This window comes from Mrakia frigida, assembly GCF_051309035.1.
Source record: "Mrakia frigida strain ATCC 22029 unplaced genomic scaffold BDY24scaffold_60, whole genome shotgun sequence".
NCBI classification, from domain to species: Eukaryota; Fungi; Basidiomycota; class Tremellomycetes; order Cystofilobasidiales; family Mrakiaceae; genus Mrakia; species Mrakia frigida.
This window is the reverse complement of record NW_027481221.1, coordinates 24,250-42,832: the sequence shown is the minus strand read 5'-3', so window position 1 is coordinate 42,832 and position 18,583 is coordinate 24,250. Positions and strand designations below refer to the sequence as shown.

Below are 18,583 nucleotides of genomic sequence, written 5' to 3'. Positions count from 1 at the left end.
GACCGAATGCGTGTTCGACGGGGATCCGAGTTGACGCGTGAAGAACTTCGAACGCTCTCCGTTGAGCGATCTGAGCAGCTCCGGTTCCCTTGTCCGTCAGTCCGTATGTTCGAATGGTGTAAGGGGTGATGGGGTAGCCTGATAGAGGGCAAAGAAAGCAGAGGAGGAGGTCAGCGAAGGTCGCCTCCAATTTCTCATTCCCTCTCTTCCTCCCTCTCCCTTCGTCCTTCCGCCTCGCCCACGAGACACTCTAGTTGGATCCCACCGCTAGAAAGGAGAGAGAATAATGGACGCACCTAGATCCCAAACAAGATGTAGGAGCCAAGGGAAGAAAGATGGGAGATCAGCGCCTCGAGCTCGCCTCCCTCCCTCCACTGCTCCTGCTTCCCAAGCCCTTCTGCAAAGTCCCTACGACACCGAGGCATCCACGCGCGAAGTAAACATCGACTTCCGACCTTAATTAAGAGGAGGGAAAAAGCTCGCAACTCACCCTTGTCTGCTATGAGGTACTCTCCAGGTCGAAAGTACAGCTGTCGGGTCTTCCAGATGTGCGAGCTCTTCAACACGGTGACGTCCGTCACAGCAGCCGTCCACCCTCCTTCCAAGCTCAGGAAACGTCCCGCTGCATCAACGATCGCCTGAAGATTCAACTGGGAGAAAGAGGAAGCGTCGAGAGTGGGGGGAAGACAAGGAGAGGTCAGACAAAGAAGGGGAGGGAGGAGGAAGGGAGGAGCGGAAGGAACACCATCAAAAGACGAGAGGAGGACTCAAACTCACTCCGTAAAACTTCTTCCTGCAGTAGTAGTAAATACCATCCTCCCCAGGCTGCTCCTTCAGCGGAAACAGAACCCCATCAATCGCTCCCAACGCTCCAGGCCATCCAAATCCGTCCGAGACCTTCTTCCTCTCCTCCAACGTGACAGGCATCCTAATGTGCTGCTCCTTGAGGGAGAGCAGTGCTCCGACAACGTTGTTGACATAGTTGTAAGTCGATCCTTCTCCGGTAGCAGCTGTTTCCGAGGTATCGAGATGGGTGTGGGCGGCGGCGAAGATGAGGAAGACGGAAAGCTGTTTCTCGATGCTGGCTGGAGGACGAAACGGGAGGAACTTTCCGTCGGGTCCAGTTTTGCGTTTGAATTTCGGATGGTCTCGAAGAAGGTGGCAGAGGGATTCGAAGATGTGAGGGTCAACTCTGGGGGAGGAGAAGAGGGGGAAGACGGTGGAGAAAGTGATGAGGAGCTGATGGGAGTTGGGAGGAAGGAGCGTCGAGCTCACCTGGAAGTGCTCCTGTATCGTCTCAAACTTTTCCCCCTCAACCTGATCTGTAAATTTTTGTGATCTTCTCGAACTGATTGTACTTCCCACGACGCTTGTTGTACTTCTTGTCGTGCTGGTTTTGCAGTTCCTCGGTAGCAGCGTGAAGGAGCTCGAGCGAGGCGAGGCAGAAGATGTTGTTGGTTTCATCGTCCGCGTCGTCTTCCGGCTCTTCTTCGTCCCCAGCGCGCCCTAGAGCTCGTGAGAAGCCAAGCATCAGGAGAAAGACTCCGATTCCGAGCTGGACTTGGGAGAGTGCTTCGAGGAGATTCAACATTCGAGGAGAAGAGAGGGCAAGAGAGGGAGGTGAGGAGGTTGTTTGGCAGCTTGTGTTTACTCGCTGGCAGATCTCTGCGTTCCGCGCTCTTGTATATCAAACGAAGAGAAGATCGATCGTCCAAGGGCTTTGAGCCCGAGAAAGAAAAAAAAAAAAAACTCGAGAAATCCGTCGGAGAAGAGAGATGTGGATCGGGCGTTGGTTTTTTGTTTTTGCTCTGAGACAACACCGACGCGTGTCTCAGAGGGAGCAAAACGCTCTTTCCCCACACAAAAACGAGACGACTTTTCGAGCAAAACAATTATTTGAGGAGGGCTAGTGCTGGAGAGGAAGAACTGCTTTCAAAAAACGGTGTGGGACAAAAAGCCAAGCTACAGGCAGGATTTGAACCTGCGCCCTCAGAGAGGAATTGATGGTGCTTCATTCAAATCAATCATCGTAGACCACTTGATTACTGCAGCCAAAAGGATACCCTTGCTGACAAATCATCCTTTCAGGCTTGAAGGGCAGAAAAACAACCTTGAGGTTCCTTCAGTAGGTAGGAAAAGGGTTCGTCAGACAGGGGAGGTAGATAGCCTCATCTCTCAGACTGCTCCTAACCAAGGCGACAAACTTCTGTTTGAGTCTGTGAGGTATGAACAGTCTGATTCCAAAACCCCTCACTTCCGCAGTGGGGGGGCATCTCCTCTCCTTCTTCTCTCCCTCTCTTGTGCTCTCTTGCCACCAAAACTATCAAAAAGCTGTATTATTTTCTTTCCCGTGCCTTCGTTGATAGCTAAAGATGGCCTCTGCCACTTCAGATATTCGAGAGAGGGCCCTCGCTCAGGCAGAAAGGCTGAAGGCAAGCTTCTGACCTTCAGCCCAGCAGCTTTGCTGCCTGAAATCTCTCGGTACACGAGCTTTGCCCTTTCCTGGTTGACCTCCCAACCACCAGCTCGTTCCCATGGTCAGTCCTCATTTTTTTTCTTCAATATTCATCGATGTGAGCTTCTGGACTCACTCGGCTCTGACTTCCAACTCCCTTGCTCTGCTGGTTTGATCAGGATCAATCGCACAGAACCCCTCCCTTCAACATCCTCCCCCTTCCTCTCCTCCCCTCCTCTTCTTCTCCCAAACCCCTCGAACTCAAACTTGCCCTCATGGTCGCTCCCAAATCCTTCCTCTCCTCTCTCCTGCCGACCTCTCTTCAATCCTCTCCTTCCAAGCCCTCCACCTTGACCAAAACTCCCCCGCTCGCTTCCTTCCAAGGTCCTCACCTCCCTCGGGTTCGACCAGATCGTTGCCTTTTTCCACTCCCTAAGCATCCCTCTGTTCCTATTCCTCACCAACTTCACCTCATTTACCGCTCCTGGGGACTTCAAGGCCAAGGTCAGCCGCTGGGGGAAAGAGGAGGGAACCCAGCTCCTCGCCTCCTTCTTTCCTGGTTTTGACAACCATGTTCACTTTGCAACAAGGCTTGTGACGGGATCATGCTTCCCTAACTTCAACTCCCAACCTCCTCCCTCATGTCCAAAGCAGTCTCCGACTTTGATCTCATTGGAACTCAGCCCATGGTAGATGCAACATTCCCCTTCTGCACTGGAGTGCTCAACGCCATTGCGGGAGTTGGAGAAGCAAGGAGGACATGACCTCCCAAAACGGCCAAGCAGGAGGAGGAGCAGTACGATGATGAAGAGCTAGCGGTGTAGCGACGTGAGATGGTTAGCCTCGTTATTGACAAACTTTTTCCTTTCCTCCTCGTAGATTTCTCCTACCTTGTAGCCATCACTCCACTCCTACCCCGAATCTTTGCTCCGCCGTGTACACTCATCCATCCCCGTCTCTCGTCTCGACGCGTCACCTCTCGCCTCTCCTTCTTGGATCTCGGTTCTGGACTTCTTGCTCCGTAGTAGGTTTCTCAAGCACGGACGTTGCTCAGGTAAGTAAATAGTCTCATCTAGTAGTTTAGTTCTGATCTCTCTTGGGTTTTATCAACTAGTTCTCAAATCATTTCTTGACGCGACTCTCTTCTCGAGTCGATGCTCAAGACTCGTTAGTTTAGTTCCGGAATCAGAATCGTTTTTTTTTTTTTTTTTTTTCTTGCTTGGGTTTTTGGTTTGGCTCAATAGAGTTTGAAAGGCGTGTAGGTTAGTTAAGTAGTTCTTTCGCGTGAAGAATTAGAGGAGGACGGGCGCGTCTCAACTTTATCAGGGACCTTTTTCTTTTGGCTCTGGGCTCAGCCGCTTACCTCGTGTTGTTTCCTCTTCTTGGTTGGTCACTATAGGTGTAACGGATGTAACACATAGCTTTTGCTTAAATAGTGCTCGCTTTCGCCTCGTTTGATCTGATGCCTTTTGTTCAGACTTCAGTGCCACCGTCTCGTTTTCTCAGCTTCCCTTCTTGAATTCTCGTCTTTCTCGTCTTCTCACTCTCAGAACCAAGGATCGTCGTTGTGGGAAGTTATCAAGAAGAAGTTTCTCTCGTCTCAGCCTAGTAGGAATCAAGAAGAAGAAGGAAAACATTGTCCTCGTCCTCTCTCGACACCTCTCCTTTCCTCCCCAACGCCTCTCTTGCCTCACCTTCCTCCCCCACCCCACCCTCGAACTTAAGGAACTCCTCTCTTAGTTCAACCCACTCTCCGCTCGAGCAGGAGCCCATCAACACCCCCAACGAGACCCAACCCGAGTCGTCCCCACATCCGTCTCTCAATTTGCGGTGATCCTGTCAGGGAATGACCCTTGCTCCACCCCTTGCCCTTACTAATGTTTCAAGGACTGAACGCACTAAAAGTGGCTTGAGAGGGAAGTCCTTCTTTTTGGGAGGGAGGGAAGAGGGGTGCGGTCCTTACATGTACCCTAAACCACAAAACTGCATCATCAAATTCATTGGACGGGCGTGCGGTCTAGTGGTTTTGACTCTTGACTTCGATCACCATCGCTATCAAGCAATCGTCGGTTCGATCCCGGCCATGCTCTAACGGTCACATCCTTTTTGGCCCTCTCTCTCCTGAGAAGGAGCCTTGTGCCAGCTGTCCCCTGGTTGCGGCTGGCGGGTTGTCCTTGCATCCCGATCTGGAGCTCCTTCTCTTTTGGTTGGCCTCCCTGTCTATAGGGGTTGGAGAGAGAAGGCAAGAGAGGAGTAAGGAGGGGGAGAGAAAGGGGGAAGGAGCTCGGGAAAAGAGTGGCTTCTTGTTGGTCACGATTTGTACAGGCAAAAAGGAACGCCGTCCATCAAAAAGTGACAAGCTCAGATCGTCTATCGGTTAGGACGTAAGCTTAACATCATTCAAGGTTGTTCGCTTGCAAGCTGGGTTCGATTCCCAGTCCGAGTATCTTTTGCTGCTCACTTCTCTGACGGACGTCTTTCCTTCCCATGTCTCCTTCCTCCCTTTTTGCGGCGAAGCGGAAAGACAGCATCGGGCACCTCGCACGGAGGGTCTTGAAATTAGTTAGACTAAAGTATTGAGTCGTGGGTTCTATTAGAGACGGGTCCCTTACTCTTCGTTTGCCTGCGGCCGCTCCCAGTTTTTTCTCCCCTCCTCCCCTTTTCGTCCTTCCTTCCTTCTCTCATCCATCAAGCCTCGCTTCATCCTTCCTTTCCTGAGCCTCGCTCTCTTTTTCTTCCTCTCAGGTCGAATCCCTCCTTTGAAACTGGCTTCTTCAACTCGCTCAAGAACCTCAGGACTTCAGACTCCTTCCACCGTTACGACAACGCCCAACATGCTACCCACCACCACCCCGCCTACGCAGTTGATGGAGGATACAATCAGGGACCTCAAGGCTACGGTCATGGCTCTGGCCTCCAAGGTCGAGGAGAGGGAGGGGACGATCCCTCCTCCTTCTTCCTCCTTCCAAGCTCCCTTGAATAGCGGGCTTCCTCTCAGCCCACAGTATATCCATCGCGATATTTCACATAGCAGAGATACGCACAAGTCAAGGTAAGCGATGGTGAAGGACGTCCGATATCTGTGGAGAGGCAAGAGAGAAGAAGGGAGGTCGAGAGAAGGAGGTCAGCTCGACGAGCTCACCTTCCTTTCCCCTTCCATCGCGTGTTACAACACTCACTGCTCGCTTCCCCAACAGATTCGATATACTGCGTAAACTCCATCTCGTCCTCCTCCTGATGCCTGACAGTTTGCCACCAGAACCGATGCTCCAATCAGCCCTTGCTTCGCCTTTCCATCGGCGATGCATCGAGCTCACACTTTCAACTTCTCCTTCGCCTGTTCGAAAGCTTTGCGACCAAATAGGGTGCTTGCTAGCGGTGATGTGGACATGCGACAAAGTCGAGGGCGGATGATGTCGAGGAAAGAGAGGGGAGACACTACTGAGAGGTCTTGGGGAGGAGGGGAGGTGGTGGTCGTTGGCGGGCTCTTGAGCTCGAGTCGAATCCAGTTGACGCCTCTCGCTTTCCTTTCTCCATGAGTGTGAAGGAGAAGAAGGGGAGGAAGAAGACTCTGCAGCTGAGGAGGTGTTGTGGGAGGCGATGTCGAGGGCGACCTTGAGCTTGTCTTGATGACTTTTCCCTGCGACGTGACGGTCAAGGTCGTGCTGTCGAGTGAATTTTGTAGATTTGGTGCAGATTGTGCAGCTGGCTGAGTTGGAAGATACGAGGAAGAAAGCGGCATCTGCTTTGAGTCGAGACATCAAAGAAGGAAAGGAAAGAGGGAGGTGGTTGTTGGGGGAAGCAGGTCGACGCGTGAGCTTCGCTCTGAGATCCGAAGTTGGAAGAGGCCCGTCGTCAAGACGCATCTCTCGTCCCTTTTGCTCTTTTTCGGCTATCAGACTCATCGAACAGGGAGAGAGACTTTTCAAGAGCTCGCATCTGTAACAAAAGCTTTTTCGGCGACTTTTAAGGCACATTTTCTTGCGCCAGAGGGTCGGTAAGGGCGAGCTCTCATAGATTGACAGCAGGCAAAACTCTCCTCTCCCAAGGCGAACAAGGCGTCAAAAAGGCGACCAAAGAAGGCACCTCGTGGTCCCTCCCAAGGCGTCGTCGCCTTGTTCACCTCAGATTTCATTCAAGGCGCCTCGAGGCGCCAACAGCCACTCGGTGTGTAGGTCGGAGGTCTCAATATCATATGAACGCTTCGAACTCGCAGTCGAAAACCTACGCCTCTCAGGAAAGGGCTTGCTGTTCGCAAAGCTGGATCTCGCCGAAGCCTACAAGCAGGTCCCTGTTCGCTGTCAAGACTGCTCGCTCCTAGGCTTCGCTTGGGAAGGTTCACTCTGGCACGAGGTCACCCTCTCCTTCGGTCTCTCGTCCGCTCCCTACATCTTCAACCTCCTCACCGAGGCTCTTCACTGGATCGTCGCTCGTCACATCCCCTCCCTTGTCCAACACTACCTCGACGACTTCCTCCTCACCTTCCCTCGGGAACGGATCCTTCGCTCGTTTCAGCGTCGTTGGATTGGGTTCAAGCCCTCGGCTTTGACCTCAGCCTCTCCTTTCAGGAGAGGAAGACCGTGGGTCCAGTTACGACGATCGAGTTCCTCGGTCTCGAGCTCGACTCACTCTCGATGGAGGCCCGCCTTCCTCGAGATAAACTCCTCGCTCTTCGAGCTGAGTTGCAGTTTTGGTCGCTAAGGGACACGTGTACGCTCCTCGAGCTACAGAGTCTCCTTGGTTACCTTCATTTCTGCTTGCAGGTCATCCCCTACTCCCGCTCCTTCCTTCGTCGCCTCATCAACTTCTCCACCACCTTCCCCACCTCCTTCGTCGTTCGGCGGATCCCTCTAGCAGCCAAGAAGGACCTCCGCTGGTGGCTCGAGCACTCGCTCGCCTGGAATGGAATCCAACTCGTCAAGGATCGAGGAGGAGAGCTCGTCGAGGTCTTCACAGACGCGAGCGGGACGAAAGGGATCGGAGGAAGCTGGGATCGAGAATGGTTTTCTCTCCCTCTCCCCCCCCCCAGCATCTCGAGAAGGACATCCAGTTCAAAGAGATGTTGGCAGTTCGGCATGCCATCGGCTGCTGGGGTTCGAGGTGGCGACGCCGTCGCGTCCTGTTTCACGTCGACAACCAAGCCGTCGTCTTCGCTCTCCGAGCCGGCACCATTCGGTCACCAAACGCCATGGATCTCCTTCGGACCATCACCATGATTGCAGCGGAGGAGGACTTCTCGTTTGAACTCGAGTGGATTCCTACGGACAAGAACGGAGTCTCCCGTCTCGATCTCCCTCGTTTTTGCTCCCTCTCCCCCTCCTCCCTGCCCCAGAGTTCATCCCCGTCCCCCCCAACGAATGGTTCACCGAGCGCCCCCACCTCTCCAACCTCGTCAACTTCTACCTCTACCACTCCCTCGCAGGTTCTTCAAGGAAAACCTACGGAGTCGGCCAACGATCGTACCTCAACCTCGCACGTCGTCGAGCAGTCTTCAACCCCGACGGATCCCTCCTCCCCGCTCCTCGCTCCGCCGTCTTGGAGTGGGTCGCCTCCCTTGCCTCCAGAGTCCAGAAGTCCACCATCAAACAGTACCTCGTCCACCTCAAATCACTCCACGTCGAGGGAGGATTCCCGACGGATGTGAGGATTGAGCGTAGAGAGAGGTCTCGAGAGTTCAAGAGGGATCAGCAGATGGTTCGTGGGACTATCAGGTGCTTGCGAGAAGAGAGGGAAGTGTGAATCCAAAGGTGTGTCAAGATAGAGGTCAAGGGAGAGGAGGCAGAAGGCCTCCTTTTATAGGAAACGAGAGGGTTCAGGCTCGGGCATCGAAACCCAGAGCTCGGGCAGTGACCAGTAACTAGAAACGTGTAGAAAGCTATAGAACGAGCTAGAAGGAAGAGAGAGAAGTGGAGGTAGAGAAAGGAGGCCGAGAAAGGAGGCCGAGCAAGGCTCGGTCAAGTTGAGAGAGAGACGCGACGCGTCGAGCGACCGGGCTCAGCTTCTTAAGGAACGCCTGAGAGAACACGAGAGAAAGAGAGAAGAGTAAATATAGTGAAAGGTAAGTATAGGGAAGAGGTAGAGAGCTAGTAAGGGGAAGGGAAGGAGCAAGGGTCATTCCCTGACAACGGATTTGTGCGACAACGTCACTCTTCAGAAGCTCATTCGAGGAATTGGTCGCTACCACGGCCAGCGAGGAACCAAGGAACGTCTCCCCCTTCGCCTCGACCTCCTCCAGCAGATGCTCACCTTCGTCGAGGCCGACGACGTCATCACGAGAGCCTGGATGGCCGTCGCCTTCGCTGGATTCCTTTGAACCTCAGAGTTCACCACCGACAAGAAAACCTTCAACGTCAACGTTCACCTCTCCCGAGGCAGCGTTAGGTTCTTCCCATCGTTCGAGGACGCTACCCACGTCGAGGTCGTCCTCCCAGCGTCGAAGACCGACGTCTTTCGACAAGGAATCACCCTCCGTCTCAACTCAGCTCCAGGTCGAACGACCTGTCCCGTCGCAGCCCTCAAGGAACTCTTCCTTCGGCACCCACTTCCACTCAACGCCCCCCTCTTCCAACAACAAGACGGAACCCACCTCACTCGAGCGGCCTCCCTCACAACAGCAGCTCGCCTCCTCACCCTCGCCGGATTCGACGCGTCGAGGTTCTCAGGTCACAGCTGGAGGAGAGGAGCAGCGACCAGCGCCGTCGCGGCTGGTCTTTCCGAATCCGACATCAAGATCCTCGGTCGCTGGAGGTCGGACTCGTTCAAACTCTACGTCGACCTCCCAACTCAGCTGCAACTTTGTGCCTGCCCCAGGTGTTGAGACGATCAAAATCCTCACGGACAGTGGATCCCAAGAACTACGGCTAGTCGGCATGCTTCTGCACCTCCCCTTCCTTCCTCGAGAGCTCCTTCCCACTTTCCTCCCTCCTCCTTTCACCTCTTCGACCTCCTCCTCCTTCTCCTTGAGGACGGACCAAGTCGAGAAACAAACGAGCTGGGAGGACGAACCAAGTTGAGAAACGGACGAGCTGGATCGGATGGATCAGGAAGCCTTGGATGCATTCAAAAAGGTCGAGAGGCAGGAGGGAGAGCTTGATGATGGTGACGAGGCTGTCGGTGGAGTATAGGCTCGTACCCAGCCTTCCAAACCTCTGCGACGTGTGGAGCGGCTGGGATCCAAGAACCGTGAGCGAACCCAACTGAAAGTCCTCGAAAATCGATGTGCCGTTTAGGCCTTCGATTTTCTTTAAAATCGCAGAGTGTATGCTTACATACTTGAATATTAGTTTCCCAAAAGGAAAGGCTCTGAAAGGGATTTCTGAGCGAGCTACAGAAAGAAAACGGTCCTGGCGAGGGTCAGCTCAGCTCAGCCCAGACGGTCAGCAGCTCTCTGCCAGCCTTCAAGAAGATTTGGTGAGCGTAAAGCTTTACAGTACTTTTAAAGACTGCTAGAGGCGTGTACCGACTGAGTTTGGGAGCTCAGAAATAGATACTACGGGTACGAGGCTCGTTTCGAGGTCAAAACACACCAAATGGCGCGTCGTTCCTTTCCTCCCCGGCTCTATAGAACATCAGGTCCTCTCTACGCGTCACAAGCAAAGACTAGTACATGCCCCTACAAGCTCGAGCTCGAATTTTTGAGTTTCTTGTCGATCTCGTAGAGTTGAGCTCAACGTAAGGGTTGCTTCTCGTCTTTGTAGCAGTACATATCCGAAGCGCAAAATTTGAGATATCCAGGGTGCCCAAGTCATACCCGAAGTAATCTCAGCAAAATTTCGAGACCAGAGCACTTGCTTAGCAGATGGTAGAGCGCGTTGAAGTTGAAAGTCGACAGGAGATCGCAGCCTTTCCCTTGCTAAAGTCCTTCATATTTGCTCTAAACGTCTAGCCTTTTCGGCCAACAATGATTTGAATGGTCTTCTACAGGCTCGTAAGAAAAAAATCGCACTTCCCGACCCAAACGGCGGATCGATTTTCGAGGGCTTTCACACGAGGCTTTGTCGGTTCTTGGATCCCAGCCGCCGCTCCACAGTCGCAGACAAGGAGTGGCTGGTTACGAGCCTAGGTGGAGTAGGAGGCTACAAGGAGGAGGAGGAGGTCAAGGAGGTCCGTCTCGATTTGAAAGAAGCGGAGCGATAGTCAGAAGAAGACTGTGCGGGGATGTCCAAGAGTAGTCAGAGACAGTCCTCAGCGAGATCTGAAGAGAGGTCAAATTTGACTCACCATGAGAAAAGAAGGAAGAAGATCGACGTTTGGGAGGACTTGACTTCTTGAGCTTGGAGATTGTTTTTCCCTACCCTCTCTCAACGCTCACACAACCTCATCCTTCTCTGTCCTTCTGTTTGAATATGTTTGACCCTACTGGTATAACTCTATATCATCAGCTCCGACCAGACATTCATCAAACTAACTCTGTGCTCGTTTTCTCTCTATATCCAGGTTGCATTCGGTTCGTCCCGTCCGTTCCTCCTTCTCTCCCTTTTCTCCCATCTCCCTTCTTTATCTCGACCCTCCGCCGGGCTCTTTTCTTTTCGAAGCTGTAGATGAGATGTTCAGACTCTCCTCCTTTGAATGGTGTGCTCTTCGCACTAGATTATATTTTCGTATCTCGAGGAAACTCACGTGGCAAACCGGTGAGCTCAACGACCTCCTCTCTCCCTCTTCCTTCTCCCTCTTCCGTCTTTCTCTTCTTCTGCTTCGTTCGACGCATCCCATCTTTCTTCTTCTTGCCATTCAGCATCCCAGAAGCTGATACGTCTTCTCGCTGTACTTGGTTGCTCTAGCTCTCTTCTGTGCCCCTTCTCTGCGATCTCAGCTCCGGATCTCGACTTCAACACTTCAACTTCTCTTCGACCTTCGTCACTTCGCATCGACCATCTCAGTCTCAAGATACACCACCTCTCTCGACTCCACTCTACTGCTCTCCAGCTTCTTCCTCCTCAAGATTCTCAAGGCTTCCCTTCAGCTCTGGCGCTTTCCCGACGACGCTGATCTTTGCTGACCTCGTCTTCGAGCTCACTTTTCTTCTGTTTAAGGTCCAGCGACTGCGTCGATAGATCCATCGACCGCGCATTAGCAGGGTCGCTGGACAACCTCCCTGCGAGGTGCAGCGGGGGCCTGAGGGGAGAGAGGTCTGAGAGCAGGAAGAAGAAGGAAGAGGGACAACCTGTGGCTGGGAAAGATCTGAAGGGAAGAAGTTGGACTGAGAACCTGAAGAGAGATAGGGCTGCCCTAAGAGGAAGTGAAAGGAGCGCAGCGCATAGATAGGTCCTTGCTCCTGGACCTCTTTTTTCTCTGTGTTTCGAAAGGGCCGTCGGAGTCCCTTTGAGAAGCAAGGAGGAAGACAACCTCATCGTTTCCAGAGCCATGAAGATGTTTTTTTGCTCACAAGATTTAAACTTTTCGGTACGCAAAGGAAGGCCGGCGCACACTCCAAGTCTTTTGCTTCCTTATGGAGAGACGAAAAGAGAAAGAGGTTTTGGCTCTCGCCGCTCTCTCACGGTGAAGGCCGGTGAGTGAGGTCCTCGTAATTCTACGCGCATGAATACTCGCGACTTCGTGTCTGGTGGACTCGGCTGAGACAAAAAAAAAACGCATGCGGGCAGTCGGGTCTCGTCTCAGTGGAGCTGGCTCGACCCTACTTCGAGCGTTGCGATTTCCGGTTCGGGATCGTGTCCTTGGTTGAGAGAGAGACTAGTCCTTACGACTCTTCCTTTTTGGGTTTGCTTTCCCAAGGCTGTTCCGTCATCCCCTCTCTCTTTCTCCTTCTTATCCCTCTGTATACTCTGCTCTTCTTTTCATTTCTCGACACGGGGATTCTGGACAGCGCTCTCAAGCTTCGTCTCGTTGGTCATTAAAGCAAGAGGGAGAGAGAGGGCGAAGGAGAAGGTTTCAAAGGGAGAATCGTACCCGGCCGCGTTGCTTATTGCAGAACCCGGTTTGAGCCCACGAGAAGGAGCAGTTAGTTGTCTTGAATCGTCCAGCGTTCGCTTTGATACCCGACTATAAGCTCCATCGGCTGCAGTGAGTCATTGCTACTACTCAGCCTCTTCCTCCGACCTTTGACGTGCGCAATCGTATGCCTCCCACGTAGATGCAGGTGGGTCAGGGGAACCGGTGCTCTCCAAAAGAGAGCGGGCCAGCCAGGCCAAAGCAAAGAACGAACGAACGAAAGGACGGGCGAAAGATAAATGAAAGGAGGAGGTTTCTCAAGCGAGGGCAGGAAGGCTCCCTTAGAGTCTCCTTCTTGCCCTTCTCTGCTCATGTCCCTCGCTCTATTTCTCTCTTCAACAAGGCTCTCCTTGCTCTTCCCTGCCCTCTTTCTCCTTCGCGCTTTTTCTCTTCAACCTGCCGCTCGCTCGCTCGCCTCTGCCCCTCCGTGCGTGCTTTCTTCTCCCCGGGTGCGCACCGCTCTATCACCTCCGTTTCGTCTTCTTCTGCCCTGAAGTCTTCCTTTCCCCTTCTCTCTCGGACCGTCCTCTCTCTCCTCTCCTCTTCTGTAAGGCTCGATCGACCGTGCTCTCGATTTCCATCGACGCTCACTGTCCATCGACGGGTCTCCCTCGCTTTTTCTCTGCGCCCTGCCTCCTTTCAGGCTTCACCCTCTCTGTATTTTGTTTCCCACGTCCTTGTTTCCTGCCTCTGCACCAGTTTGTTCGACAGAGTCAGTCCTACCGCCGTCATGCGTCAGAGCGTAGAACGATTCCTTCTCGGAGCTCTTTCCTCAGGTGGGCTCTGAGGGGAAGGAAGAAGGAAGAACGCTAGCTTCATGCTGGCTCGCTTTGTTCGCCATTTGTTTGTCTCGCTTTTTCTGCTTCCTCTTTTTCTCTTTCTTTAAAACAGTGTCTCTCTTTTTTCCAAACTGTGTCTATCTCTCAATCTCGCCGTGAGCTTCCGCTGGACCTTCGAGTCTCGCTTCCTCTCGTTCGATTGTCCCGTTCCCGCTACCTCGTCGAACCGACCGTCCCCGATCGACCTTTCTGCCCCTCTTTCGTGATGACTTGGGCCAAGCGAGCTCAGCATCCGAAGCGAGAGCATAACCGTGCACAGACTTCGTCGACGACCTCGGGAGAAAGACCCTCTATCGGTTCGACGCAGTCTCCATCGCACCTCTGCGGCAGACTGCTTACTTTTGTCCCGTTCCCTAAGTCGTCTGCAGCGCATTCCCTCGCATCGCCGACGCGACTTTGGGATAAAAGTCACGAGGGCCTCGGCTCGAGACTACTCTCTTGCCCTTCTCTCTTCAGATTTCTCCGTCTAAATACTCACTTAGCAGCCCATTGTTTCTAGTGGGTTGAAACGAGCAGGTAGGCTTCGCGGGACGAACAAGACGGCCAGATTCCTTGAGAGAAACAGAGAGAGACAGAGACAGAAAGAAGCGAGAGAGAGAGAGAGAGAGAGAGAGAGAGAGAGAGAGTGAGAGTGAGAGAACGTCGTTGGGGGCGTAGCCTTCCGCTGGAGGGTCCTGATTTCGCTTCCCTGAAGGGAAGGCAGCGTCGCTGTGGAAAATGACCCAGGAGAGTTTGTGAAGCGCAGGACGGAGGACGCAGCGTCCTCTAGACATCGAGTCTTGCTTCGGAAGGTCGTTTCGAAAGAAGCGCGTGTCCAGGTTCTTTCCCTTTGTTCCCCTGTCCGTCCGCCGTCATTCTTTCTGCCTGGTCCCCTCTTTTTCTTGTTCCCGTCCCCTCCTATTTCTTTTCTTCCATTTCGACTCCTCGCCCCGAGCTGGTCGAGCTTTTCTCTCTCCAGCATTCCTCTTGCGCTCCTCCTTCCGGGAAAGCCTTCGTTCTTTCACGACTACTGTAGCCGCTCGCCCTCAGAGATCTCGACTCATCGCGACCTCAACCTTTCAATGTCGACGCATTTTTCCATTGTTCTCGAATTCCCTTCTCGGTCTCGCACTCGATCAAGCATCTTCGCGCCTTCTCAGCTCCAGTTTCGGCTTTCTCCTACAAAGAGTTGCCTCTCTCTCTCTCTCTCTCTCTCTCGCTTCTCTCCTATCCATTCCTCTTCGTCCAACTCAATGCATCTCCCAGAAACCAGATCGTTGTCTCCCAAAGCAAACACCTGGTCTTGGCTTCCCTGATTTTTTCTTCTCTTCCTTCGCCTTTCTTCCTGTTCCGTCTCTCCTCTTGCTTGTCACGAATGCGAACCCTAACTAGTTCGACTTCACAGGTCTGAACTCGTTTGTCTCCCTCTCTCCTACTACGAAGTCGCTCCTCTCGCTTCCTCCCTCCTCTTGCTCTCTTCTCCCTCCGTCCCTCATCCTAGTACCACCCTCAGAGTGCCTTGCTTTCGCGAGAGTCCCGAGTCCCCGAACAGCTCAGGGAGCCTCTGTCTCTACCTGCACCCGCTCCGTCCCCTGTCGCTTCTCCTCCTGTCCTCTTCTTGCGCCTCCCTCAGCCCTCCAACCTCCCCTCTTGACCATCTTCTTTGAGCCTTTTGACATATCCTCTTGTTGCCGTCTACTGTCATCAAGTCCTTGTTTGTCCATCGGCTAAGATGTTCGCCTCTCAGTTAAACGTGAACGCGAAGGAGCGGGGTTCGACTCCCCGACAGGGAATACCTTTTTCTTTTTTTTTGTTTGTCACTCACTTACTTGGGTTTCCTTTTGGGCGAGGTGGGGCGGCAAAGGAGGGAAGGGGAGGGGAGGGACGAGATGCGAACGAGAGGAATGAACTTCTCCCGGAGAAGTGCGGGGTGAGACAGATAGGCAAAGAGCAAGAGACAGAGGCAGAAAGAAAGGTTGCCTGAAGGTAGAGGGAGGGATGTGATTTTGGGGTGAGCGCCAAAAGTAGCAGAGCATTGAGTAGGTGCTCCTCTAAGGAGGACAGAGGGAAGGGAAGTTGAAGGAAAGGAGAAGAAGGCAGAGGCGCGGAGGGAACGTCAACCAGAGCGAGAGCGGCAAAAAGAGAGAGCGGAAACTGAAAAGAAATGGGAGAAGAAAGAAGAGGAGGAGGCATGGAAGGTCGTCCGTCAGAGAAGTGAGCAGCAAAAGATACTCGGACTGGGAATCGAACCCAGCTTGCAAGCGAACAACCTTGAATGATGTTAAGCTTACGTCCTAACCGATAGACGATCTGAGCTTGTCACTTTTTGATGGACGGCGTTCCTTTTTGCCTGTACAAATCGTGACCAACAAGAAGCCACTCTTTTCCCGAGCTCCTTCCCCCTTTCTCTCCCCCTCCTTACTCCTCTCTTGCCTTCTCTCTCCAACCCCTATAGACAGGGAGGCCAACCAAAAGAGAAGGAGCTCCAGATCGGGGTTGAACCGATGATCCCCAGGGGTTGGATGTTTCTCGGCGCCTGATAGCTTTACCACTAGCCCACTAGAGCCTGCCTTTTCTTTTAAATAAAATCTAACAAATTGGAGACCAAGTCTTTCGGCCCCGCCAGGCCCCGCCTGGACATTCGGCAGTAGGCTCTTAAAATTGACGATTGACGTTGAGTCTCGCGTTGAGAGCAAAGGTTTGGCGTTGAGTTGAGAGAGAGCTTGTCAGCTTCGTCACGCCTTCCTCTTTCCTCAAGCCCAAAGCAAGTGAACTTGAGAGCTCCTCCTCAAGGTCGGAACGTTGAAAGCAGATCTGGCAGCTCATTCAACTTAAATGAGCTGCAAGCCGAGAGTCGCGTCCTATCGAAGGGTTCAAGAGGAGAGAGAAGAGGAGCGAGAAGAGCATGCTCGTCCGCCTCGCCCGCTTTAGATGCGACCTCCTCATCGAGGACCCTCTCGTCGCGTCCCTGTGTTGTTGTTGTTCTCGCTCCACACAACAGTGAGAAAGTACACGTGTAGACTCAGCTGCAACCGTCAACAACGGAGCAGAAGAGGCGCAAAGAGGGTCCTTTGAGGGCTGATTTCACAACTCTTTCACTCGTTCCTCCCTAACCACTCATTCGATAGTCACGATTGGAGCGCGAGATAAGAGATGGGACGCATCTCCATACAGCTGCTCGGTTTCGGCCTAGCTGGCCGTTTTCCGACTCTACAAGCGACGTTCTGGCGACCGTTTTACCTTTTCGATAGCGGAGTCGTTCCCCCCTTTTCCCCACTATAAAAGAGACGAATTTTTCAGCTCTCCTTCTTCCCTCACACGACCACCCTCCTCTCTCTTCATCCTACCCTTCACCAAACATCTACCATGTCCAGCAACATCGCCGCCGCCGCTCCCCCCCCCCTCCCCCCACCCCTCCTTCTCCCCCTCCTCCTCCTCCCAAAAAACTCCCCAGAACAACCCGCTTTTTTCAAGCTCATGATCTCCATCCAAATCTGGCTTTTTCCCAGGTCGAAGACCTCCGAAACCTGGAGGCAAATTCAGGTGTCTTTGACCGTTTGACGGTGAGTCTGACCGATTTTCGCCTCCTTCAGGCCCCATCTGACTCTCTCCCACCTTTCTTAAACTCCTTCTCTAGTATTACAAACACTCTGCTGAACGGAAGAGTTCTTTAGGGATCTTTTCACGCCGAAGAAGTGAGTCGCGTCGTCGGTTTCCTCGTTCATCTCTCCTTCCGTTCCGACATTCGCTCCCCGTTTCCTGATGCTTCGTGTCCTCAACAGTCCTTCCCCCAATCAAGCTCTCATCGCCAAGCTCCAGAATGACTTGGAGATGCTCAAGTGAGCTCGCTTTTCTGTTTCTCCTTCCTCTTCGCTTCACTGACCCCTTTTTCCTCTTCCCTTTCTTCCTTCCCTCTCCCCCCTCGGATTTTCGCCCTCTTCAGAAAAGTCTCCGCCTTCGCCGCCAACCCTTCCGTCCCCTGGGAGTCAGACTCAACCCCCGCGGAATCTCAGGAAGTGGCCTGGACTCGAGATATGGCTCAGTGGATTCACAACACCTTCCCCACCATGTTCCCTGCCCCTCCTCCTTCGCCAGTAAACGCGGTCGCCGGCTCTTCAACTGGATATGGAACTCGAGCGGGACAGGAGAAGACGGATGAGAAGGAGGAGGGGTGAAAGAGGAGGAGCAGCAGCGACAGTTCGTCTGAGTCGGTTTCGAGTGTTTTCAATTTTGCACTTGTGTTCAATCTCATGGTCTTTCTTTTTTATCCCATCCTTTCCTGCATTCCTCTCTCACTCTTTGTGATATTCGGAATACCACAAACTTGAAATTCAACAGAGGAAAGCTCGAACACTGAGATTCGTCGCGTCGCTCGGTTAATCTCCTCTCCCGCCTTCCTCTCTTTTGAAGGTCTCTCAGGTCCAAGCTGCCAAACTGAAAGTGTAGACGAACAAAATATATACGTTGCTATTTAGATACGGAACTGAAGCACCGGCCACCTGATCTCATCTCCTCTCACACCTCCCTTCCCTCCTCACCTCTCCCTTCCCTTTCCTGTCCGTCCTCCTCCGGCAGACAGCATGCCCAAACCCCTCCCCATACCATCCGCCCACATCAGCAAAGCGTCCGTCCTAAGCGTCCTTTGTAGGCTCGCAGGGCTTCGGAACGATCCCAGCGTGGAAGTATGTACTGATGGAGAGAGGGAGAGCTGAGGTTGAAGAACTTGGACGTGTTGTTGCCGTAGATGCAAGCTCGGGTGTTTCGAAGGAGGATACCGGCGGGACTTTGGAGTAGCTATTCGACGAGGGAGGGGGGTGTGCGAACGAGGGAGGGAGGAAGGAAGCGAGGGAAGAAGGGAAGGAGGGAGGGAAGGTTAGAGGTGTGAAGGGGGGAGCTAGAGAAGAGAGCTCAGCAAGAAGAACAACAACTCCTCTTTCTTTCTCTGCTCTCGCAACGGAAGGACTTCTAGAGAACGAACGATGGGTATGGGGGGCGAAGAGTGGAACGGCAAAGAAAAAAAACTTCCGGCCAGGGAATCGAACCCTGCTCTCAAGCGAATCGTGTGCTGTCGCCAACTGAATGACAAGCTTGCATACTAACCAATATACTAGCCAGAACTGGATGACTATCGGCCGCGTTTTGAGGATAGAAAGGAAAGAAAATCGAGATGATCGTGGGAAACGGATCAACTTCGTGACGCGCGGTGTCGATCGACTTTCGGACGCGTCGTCTTGCCCTCTCAGGGCTTTACGCCCGCCCCACTGAACGAACGGGGGAGATATACTGAGCTACACCAAGTGCGATGTTATTACCGGTACGAAGAATCTGAAAGAAACCGAGAGAGAGAGAGAGAAACAGGACT

The 18,583-nt window shown here is 53.0% G+C and overlaps 4 protein-coding genes and 7 non-coding genes across 11 annotated transcripts; 5 read left to right on the top strand and 6 right to left on the bottom strand.

Annotated features, from left to right (window-relative positions):
- Positions 1-1,275: 1,275 nt before the first annotated feature.
- BDY24DRAFT_405012 (uncharacterized protein) lies at positions 1,276-1,607 on the bottom strand (the record flags this gene model as incomplete). Its single annotated transcript, XM_076642580.1, has 2 exons — positions 1,380-1,607; positions 1,276-1,339 (listed from the first exon to the last, which is right to left on the bottom strand). Coding segments are annotated over exons 1-2 (276 nt in total), but the record flags the coding sequence as incomplete, so codon positions are not given.
- Positions 1,608-1,960: 353 nt separating this feature from the next.
- On the bottom strand, positions 1,961-2,052 carry BDY24DRAFT_t116. Its single transcript has one exon. It is a non-coding gene; the product is annotated as a tRNA-Ser (tRNA).
- Positions 2,053-4,461: 2,409 nt separating this feature from the next.
- BDY24DRAFT_t117 lies at positions 4,462-4,545 on the top strand. The gene has a single exon. It is a non-coding gene; the product is annotated as a tRNA-Arg (tRNA).
- Positions 4,546-4,814: 269 nt separating this feature from the next.
- BDY24DRAFT_t118 lies at positions 4,815-4,901 on the top strand. Its single transcript has one exon. It is a non-coding gene; the product is annotated as a tRNA-Val (tRNA).
- A 354-nt stretch (positions 4,902-5,255) lies between these two features.
- On the bottom strand, positions 5,256-5,846 carry BDY24DRAFT_372812 (uncharacterized protein; the record flags this gene model as incomplete). Its single annotated transcript, XM_076638224.1, has 2 exons — positions 5,256-5,535; positions 5,773-5,846. The coding sequence occupies 2 exons, from the start codon at positions 5,844-5,846 to the stop codon at positions 5,256-5,258; spliced, it is 354 nt and encodes a 117-aa protein (XP_076492084.1).
- A 6,868-nt stretch (positions 5,847-12,714) lies between these two features.
- BDY24DRAFT_372811 (uncharacterized protein) lies at positions 12,715-13,712 on the top strand (the record flags this gene model as incomplete). Its single annotated transcript, XM_076638223.1, has 4 exons — positions 12,715-12,830; positions 13,047-13,115; positions 13,295-13,337; positions 13,611-13,712. The coding sequence occupies 4 exons, from the start codon at positions 12,715-12,717 to the stop codon at positions 13,710-13,712; spliced, it is 330 nt and encodes a 109-aa protein (XP_076492083.1).
- Positions 13,713-14,930: 1,218 nt separating this feature from the next.
- BDY24DRAFT_t119 lies at positions 14,931-15,014 on the top strand. Its single transcript has one exon. It is a non-coding gene; the product is annotated as a tRNA-Glu (tRNA).
- Positions 15,015-15,450: 436 nt separating this feature from the next.
- On the bottom strand, positions 15,451-15,537 carry BDY24DRAFT_t115. Its single transcript has one exon. It is a non-coding gene; the product is annotated as a tRNA-Val (tRNA).
- Positions 15,538-15,702: 165 nt separating this feature from the next.
- BDY24DRAFT_t114 lies at positions 15,703-15,787 on the bottom strand. The gene has a single exon. It is a non-coding gene; the product is annotated as a tRNA-Arg (tRNA).
- An 800-nt stretch (positions 15,788-16,587) lies between these two features.
- BDY24DRAFT_372810 (uncharacterized protein) lies at positions 16,588-17,319 on the top strand (the record flags this gene model as incomplete). The annotated part of the gene is made up of 4 exons (XM_076638222.1): positions 16,588-16,764; positions 16,859-16,916; positions 17,004-17,060; positions 17,165-17,319. 4 exons carry the CDS (start codon positions 16,588-16,590, stop codon positions 17,317-17,319), a joined length of 447 nt encoding a protein of 148 aa, XP_076492082.1.
- A 923-nt stretch (positions 17,320-18,242) lies between these two features.
- BDY24DRAFT_t113 lies at positions 18,243-18,338 on the bottom strand. The gene has a single exon. It is a non-coding gene; the product is annotated as a tRNA-Asp (tRNA).
- Between the last annotated feature and the right edge of the window lie 245 nt (positions 18,339-18,583).